This window comes from Salmo trutta, chromosome 17, assembly GCF_901001165.1.
Source record: "Salmo trutta chromosome 17, fSalTru1.1, whole genome shotgun sequence".
Lineage (NCBI taxonomy): Eukaryota > Metazoa > Chordata > Actinopteri > Salmoniformes > Salmonidae > Salmo > Salmo trutta.
This window is the reverse complement of record NC_042973.1, coordinates 30,910,642-30,918,581: the sequence shown is the minus strand read 5'-3', so window position 1 is coordinate 30,918,581 and position 7,940 is coordinate 30,910,642. Positions and strand designations below refer to the sequence as shown.

The window sequence follows — 7,940 nt, the reverse complement described above, 5'->3', positions numbered from 1 at the left end:
CCTACAGTGACTGTACGTACATACCCCAACCAGAAGCCATGGATTACAGGCAACATCCGCACCAAGCTAAAGGCTAAAGCTGCCGCTTTCAAGCAGCAGGACACTAATCTGGATGCTTATAAGAAATCCTGCTATGCCCTCAGACGAACCATCAAACAGACAAAGCATCAATACAGGACTAAGATTGAATCCTATTACACCGGCTCTGACGCTCATCGGATGTGACAGGGCTTGAAAAATATTGCGGACTACAAAGGGAAACCCAGCCACGAGCTGCCCAGTGACGAGAGCCTACCAGACGAGCTAAATGCCTTTTATGCTTGCTTCGAGGCAAGCAACACTGAAGCATGCATGAGAGCACCAGCTGTTCTGGACGACTGTGTGATCAGACTTTCCGTAGCTGATGTGAGCAAGACCTTTAAACTGGTCAACGTTCACAAAGCCGCGGGGCCAGACGGATTACCAGGACGTGTACTCAAAGCATGCATGAACCAACTGACAAGTGTCTTCACTGACATTTTCAACCTCTCCCTGACCAAGTCTGTAATACCTACGTGTTTCAAACAGACCAGCATAGTCCTTGTGCCCAAGAAAGCGAAGGAAACCTGCCTAAATGATTACCACCCCGTAGCACTCACGTCGGTAGCCATGAAGTGCTTTGAAAGACTGGTCATGGCTCACATCAACACCATCATGCCGGAAACCCTAGACTCACTCCAGTTCGCATACCACCACAACAGATCCACAGATGACGGAATCTCAATCAAAAGGAACACCTATGTACAAAAGAACACCTATGTGAGAATGTTGTTCATTGACTACAGCTCAGCGGTCAACACCATAGTGCCCACAAAGCTCATCACTAAGCTAAGGACCCTGGGACTAAACACCTCCCTCTGCAACTGGATACTGGACTTCCTGACGGGCCGCCCCCAGGTGGTAAGGGTAGGCAACAACACCATCTGCCATGCTGATCCTCAACACTGGGGTCCCTCAGGGTGCGTGCTTAGTCCCCTCCTGCACTCCCTGTTCACCCACAACTGCGGGGCCAAGCACGACTCCAACCCCATCATTAAGTTTGCTGACCACACAACAGTGGTAGGCCTGATCACCAACAACAATGAGACAGCCTGTAGGATGAGGTCAGAGACCTGGCAGTGTGGTGCCAGGACAACCTCTCCCTCAATGTGAGCAGGACAAAGGAGCTGATCGTGGACTATAGGAAAAGGAGGGCCGAACAGGCCCCATTAACATTGACTTTGCTGAAGTGGAGCGGGTCGAGAGTTTCAAGCTCCTTGGTGTCCACATCACCAACGAACTATCATGGTCCAAACACACCAAGACAGTTGTGAAGAGGGCACGACAACACCTTTTGCCCCTCAGGTGTCTGAAAAGATTTGGCATGGGTCCCCAGATCCTCAAAAAGTTCTACAGCTGCACCATCGAGAGCATCCTGACCGGTTGCATCACCACCTGGTATGGCAACTGCTCAGTATCTGACCGAAAGGCGCTAGAGAGGGTAGTGTGTATGGCCCAGTACATCACTGAGGCCAATCTTCCTGACATCCAGGACCTATATACTTGGCGGTGTCAGAGGAAGGCCCCAAAAATTGTCAAGGACTTCAGTCACCCAAGTCATAGACTGTTCTCTCTGCTACCACATGGCAAGCGGTACCGGAGTGCCAAGTCTAGGACCAAAAGGCTCCTTAATAACAGCTTCTACCCCCAAGCCATAAGACTGCTGAACAATTAATCAAATGGCCACCCGGACTATTTACACCTCTGCTACTCGCTGTTTATTATCTATGCATAGTCACATTACAAATTATCCCGACCTGTAACCTGTACCCCCGCACATTGACTCGGTACCGGTACCCCCTGTATATAGCCTTGTTATTGTTATGTAACTTTCTTGTGTTACTTTTAGATTTTTTTTATTTAGTAAATATTTTCTTAACTCTATTTCTTAAACTGAATTGTTGGTTAAGGGCTTGTAAGTAAGCATTTCACGGTAAGGTCTACACCTGTTGTATTCGGCACTTGTGACAAATACAATTTGATTTGATTTGAGATATTCAGGTCCTGTTGGGCCGTAGGGAAGTAAAGTCCTTGATCCGGGCAAAAAGGCTCGTTCTTTGGTAAAGGTAGTGGGATTCTAGTAGTAAGGGTAGGCAATTTTATCATGTGCACCGGTCAGTTAAGGATGAGGTGGGGAGTATGGGATGTAGGAGAGAGGATGTTGTGTGGAGCAGACCAAGGTACGGGCATACAGGTTTGAATGCCACATTGTGGATGATAGAGAGACATGAAACAGGTCTGTGTGATGAGTGTTCAGTGGTGGAAATGGTGGAACATGTGTTGATATTTTGTGAACTGTATGACTTAGAAGTGGTATCTAGGGCTCTATTTCACTTTCTTAGTGGAACAGGACTGAAGAAAATTCAATGTAGGTATGACGTGACTGGCCTCACACTCCAGTACAGTAGTTGGCAGTGTATGCACCTTTAAAATTGGATGCGATCCGCCAACCCAATCTCAAAGAAGAAGGTGTCGCTGACAGGCAAGTAGTAGCTTACCTGGCTTGTTCTTTTGGGCAGCTGGCACATACCGCAGCAGTCTACCTGAGAATGGTTTGATTCACACTTCTTCAGTCGTTAGCTAGTAGGTACGCGATTCATTATTATACGTCCGATAAATATCGCTATCTAAGTATCGCTCTACGATATCGCCTGCAAAGCATTCGGTGGACAACTTCGCTAGCTATTCTGCGTACATCAGTGGTGGCTAGCTAACACCGGCAGTCTATTTTTGGTCGTATTCATCAATGCACACCGTAGCGTTAACGGTTAAAGTTAACCTAAACGGTGTAAGTAACGTTAGCTAGCTACGTTGCATAACGTTGCTACAGTGTGTGCACTAATGAGCACGATCTGATGTAGGCTAACGTTAGCAGGTTACGTTACTGTATTCTGTTTATATTTTAGCTAGCTAGCTAACGTTACCTGAAGTTGTTTCTACAATAAATCTACATATATATAGCCAACTTAGCGCTAGCTGCACCAAACGTGCTATAACGTTACATCTTGTGTCAGCGCTCTACTTGAACAACAAACGTTACAGTAGCTAGCTATTTCCACTCCCAAATCTGATAAGCCTAGTCAGGTGTGCAGGTGATAATTCCAGACATTTACTGATTATCCGCTGTTTTCTAGGTCTGAGGCACAGCAGAGCCTCATCCTCAAGCCTTCGGATGTCTAGCCATGTGTGTGGCAGCATCCTTCTGCGAGCTGCCAGCAGCACCCTCAGCCCTCTCTCTCCCCAGGTAGGTGCTGTCTGAGAGATCAGAAACACCAAAGCTTTCAATCAGTGACTGGATTAGGGCAATTGTCTGGGAAACCAGGTGTTTGCACTCAGAAAGTAGACTAAATAACATTAATGCAACAGAGAATCACACAGGTTTGATTGCAGCCCTTGGAGGGAGCGAACGCTTGCACTATCGATGTAAATGCTGGCCTGTCATTATATCTATCCATTCCTTCTCCTGTCTTTCTCTCTCGGCCATCATGCCCTCTATTCCTCCATACCCTCCTGCCACTCCCCCTCTCAGTGGCCCAGTCTGACCCAGCGAGCCTGCCTCTCCTCCTGGGGCTGCTCTGGGTCTGGTGTTAGGTGTAGGTCTCGGGCCACCATGCGCTTCCTCTCCACCCGTCAGGACCTGGACTTCCAGCTGAGCCGTGTCCAGATCAGCAGCATCCTGCGAGCCAACGAGCAGGTAGAACCTATTATAATAATCACTACGTAATCATATAAAGCAGGGGTGTTCATTTCCCATCTGTATATGGGCCACTTCAGGATGCACACTTTTGTTCCGCCCCAACAATATTGCACCTGTTTTAACCAATCATCAATGCCCTTGGGTAGTTGAATCAGGTGTGATGGCATTGGGCTGGGCTTTCCCAGGACCGAAAACCCTTGATATAAACCATCAAGCAGGAGAATGCCTTTCTAATGAAGGTTGTTGATCTATTTATCTAGTACAGTCTAGTATTTTTCCATGGAGTGATTTTTGTATATGGTCTGCATTCACACCCTGTCTGCATCAGGGTGCATGGCTCACCCCTAACCAACATGTTTTAGGCAGCATTTCTTCGGCAGTTATTTAAATACACCCTATTGTTCTCTCTAACCCAGGCTGTGAGCATCCCTGAGTTTGATGGCCGGGGTCTCAGTGTTGTGAGGAAGTTTGAAAGCAACCAGCTGGCAGCTAACACCCCCAACGAGGACCGCCGCAGCTCAGCCACCTGCCTACAGGTGTGTGTGTTGTTAGTTACAAACAAGCAGGAGAATACCTCACATGCTCCCCCAGCTCCTCCCTCTCTCTCTCCCCCAGACTAAGGGCATGCTGTTCGGGGTATTTGATGGTCACGGTGGCTGGGCGTGTGCCCAGGCGGTCAGTGAGCGTCTGCTGTACTACGTGGCGGTGGCCATGATGTCCCAGAGAGGACTGGAGGAGCTGGAACACTGCATGGAGCAGAGCAGGCCTGTCCCTCCCATCTTACAGTGGTACAAAAACCACGGAGACTACAACTACAGAGAGTCAGCCTCGCTCTATGTAGAACACCTCCGGGTCTTCTGGCAGGAGCTTCTGGACAGCGAGGAGCACGGCGACGGAATGAGGTGGGGCTGTGTGTGTACGTTGTGAGACGATGAGCATGGGGTGTGGGCCTGACTCCATCTCTCTGATTAGTATTGTTAACCACATCTCTCCAACCCTCTATCCTCCTTGCCTCCCTCCCAGTCCTCCTGATGCTCTGTATTATGCCTTTAAGCGTCTGGACACAGACATCTCTCTGGAGGCCCAGGTCCCACACTCTAGCGACCTGATAAGGAGTACTGCCATACAGGTGTGAGTGTGTGCCGTCCACCTCATTCCAGATTCATCAGGAATTTCAGATTTTCTCACCTAAATCAGCAATGCTATTGCCTTGGTCTTTAACTTAATGTGGCAATGGATTGGTGGCAATTCTCCCCTGACTTTCTCTGTTGTGTTTAACACATCCAACTAGGTGGCGTTTGCTGGCTCCACAGCCTGTGTTGCCCACGTGGGCACTGAGGGGATCCATGTGGCGAATGCAGGTAGGGTGGGATATACGCTGAGTGTACAAAACATTTAAGAACACTTCCTCTTTCCATGACATGGACTGACCAGGTGAAAGCGCTGATCCCTTATTGATGTCACCTGTTAAATCAATTTCAGTTAGTGTAGATGAAGGGGAGGAGACAGGTTAAAGAAGGATTTTTAAGTCTAGAGACATGGATTGTGTGTGTGTATCATTTAGGGTGAATGGGCAAGAGTAAAGATTTGTGCTTTTGAACAGGGTATGCTAGTAGGTGCTCAACGCACCGGTTTGAGGGTGTCAAGATCTGCAACTCTGCTGGGTTTTTCACAATACACACAGGAAACTGTTGAGCAAGAATGGTTCACCACCCAAAGGACATCCAGCCAACTTGACACAACTGTGGGAAGCGTTGGCATCCACATGGGCCAGCATCCCAGTGGAACGCTTTCGACAGCTTATAGAGTCCATGCCCCGACATATTCTGGCTGTTCTGAGGGCAAAAGGGAGTGCAACTCAATATTAGGATGGTGTTCTTAATATTTTGTAAGCTCTCTATAATGGAATTGTATCATGATAACTCTGTGATAATGACACTCTTAAAGTACTCCCTGTTCGCAACAAATGGACATTAAAATACTATACTATTATTCTCTTCCTTGAACACAGATGAAAATGAAGTTCTGTTCTATTGTGTGGCGTAAACTTAGGTGACTGCCGTGCAGTGCTGGGGGTGCAGGAAGAGGACGGGTCGTGGAGCGCCTTACCCCTGTCCCAGGACCACAACGCACAAAACGAGGCTGAGCTGGAGAGGCTCCGAGCCCAGCACCCCCCCTCGGAGAGGGACACGGTGGTCACTGACGACAGGCTGCTGGGGGTCAGAACACACCACCACTATCACATAATAGTTGTTCGATCAAATACTGTCGATTTTATTTGTATATCATAAGAAAGACCAGGCTGAGCTGGAGAGAGAAACGGTGGTCACTGGAAGACAGACTCATACAGTATAATTACCTCTGCATGTATTAAGTGTGACTAATTCTCCATCTCGTGATCTCTAGATCCTGATGCCTCTGCGTTCGTTTGGAGACGTAAGGTTCAAGTGGAGCCTTGAGCTGCAGCAGAGTGTTCTAGAAAGCCTGGAGTCTGGAATAGAACTGGACTTCCTTAACCTCTACCAGTACACTCCGCCCAACTACCTGAGCCCGCCCTACCTGGACGTGGCGCCGCAGCTGACCTATCACAGCCTCCGACCGCAGGACCGCTTCCTGATCCTGGGCTCTGACGGGCTGTGGGACGAGATGAGCTCTGAGGAGGCGGTACGGCTGGTGGGTGAACACCTGAGTGGGATTCATCTACAGGTAAGGATGAGAGGGTGTGTGTGAGGGCTGTAGGGAGAAACTTCTTACAGGTGTTTTTTGTCCAGGTGAGTATATCCAATTATCAGTTCTAATGTAGTAAACCGTCATCCCTCTAGGCTCCAGTCTCCCCCACTGAGAGACAGTTGAACCTGGGCCAGATGCAAGAGCTGCTGTGGAAACGCCGTGCCCTTGCCATGCCCACCCTGGACCCCAATGCTGCCTCACACCTCATCAGACATGCCCTGGGCACCGGGCAGTATGGAGAGCTCTGCCAGGAGAGACTGGCATCTATGTTGTCTCTGCCTGAGGACCTGGCACGCATGTACAGAGACGATATCACAGCAACTGTGGTTTATCTGAACTCTGACCTGGTCAGACAACACAGGTAATGCAGATGGGGACACACAAACATAACATTTTTACAGTAAAGATGGTCTACTTCAACTCAGGCCGGGTCATATAACACACCCACATTTCTTGACAGTTGTTTACTTTACCCTACGGTGAAAACATTTGCTGCGTACTTAGGCCTAATGCTCAAATACTGCTCGCAGAGAACTGAGGGGCATTGTATTAGTGTTTTTCAGATGGTTAAATAAACTCAGCAACAAAAAAAACGTCTTCACTGTCAACTGCGTTTATCTTCAGCAAAGTTAACGTGTAAATATTTGTATGAACATAACAAGATTCAACAACTGAGAAATAAACTGAACAAGTGACTAACAGAAATGGAATAATGTGTCACTGAACAAAGGGGGGTCAAAATCAAAAGTAACAGTCAGTATCTGGTGTGGCCACCAGCTGCATTAAGTATTGCAGTGTATCTCCTCCTCATGGATTGCACCAGATTTGCCAGTTCTTGCTGTGAGATGTTACCCCGCTCTTCCACCAAGGCACCTGCAAGTTCCCGGACATTTCTGGGGGAATGTCTCTAGCTCTCACCCTCCGATCCAACAGGTCCCAGACGTGCTTAATGGGATTGAGATCCGGGCTCTTCGCTGGCCATGGCAGAACACTGACATTCCTGTCTTGCAGGAAATCACACACAGAACGAGCAGTATGGCTGGTGACATTGTCATGCTGGAGAATCATGTCAGGATGAGCCTGCAGGAAGGGTACCACACAGGATGTCTTTCCTGTAATGCACAGCGTTGCGATTGCCTGCGATGACAACAAGCTCAGTCCGATGATGCTGTGACACACCGCCCCAGACCATGACGGACCCTCCACCTCCAAATCGATCCCGCTCCAGAGTACAGGCCTCGGTGTAACGCTCATTCCTTCGACAATAAACGCCAATCCGACCATCACCCCTGGTGAGACAAAACCGCGACTTGTCATTGAAGAGCACTTTTTGCCAGTCCTGTCTGGTCCAGCGCCGGTGGGTTTGTACCCATAGACGACGATGTTGCCGGTGATGTCTGGTGAGGACCTGTCTTACAACAGGCCTACAAGCCCT

General features: G+C 48.7%; 1 protein-coding gene across 1 annotated transcript; it reads left to right on the top strand.

Annotated features, from left to right (window-relative positions):
- The first annotated feature begins 2,514 nt into the window (after positions 1–2,514).
- pdp2 (putative pyruvate dehydrogenase phosphatase isoenzyme 2) lies at positions 2,515–7,102 on the top strand. Its single transcript, XM_029695263.1, has 10 exons — positions 2,515–2,560; positions 3,213–3,322; positions 3,608–3,772; positions 4,192–4,311; positions 4,391–4,677; positions 4,799–4,904; positions 5,067–5,136; positions 5,828–5,994; positions 6,182–6,481; positions 6,598–7,102. The coding sequence occupies exons 1-10, from the start codon at positions 2,515–2,517 to the stop codon at positions 6,868–6,870; spliced, it is 1,644 nt and encodes a 547-aa protein (XP_029551123.1). The 3' UTR covers positions 6,871–7,102.
- Positions 7,103–7,940: the final 838 nt, after the last annotated feature.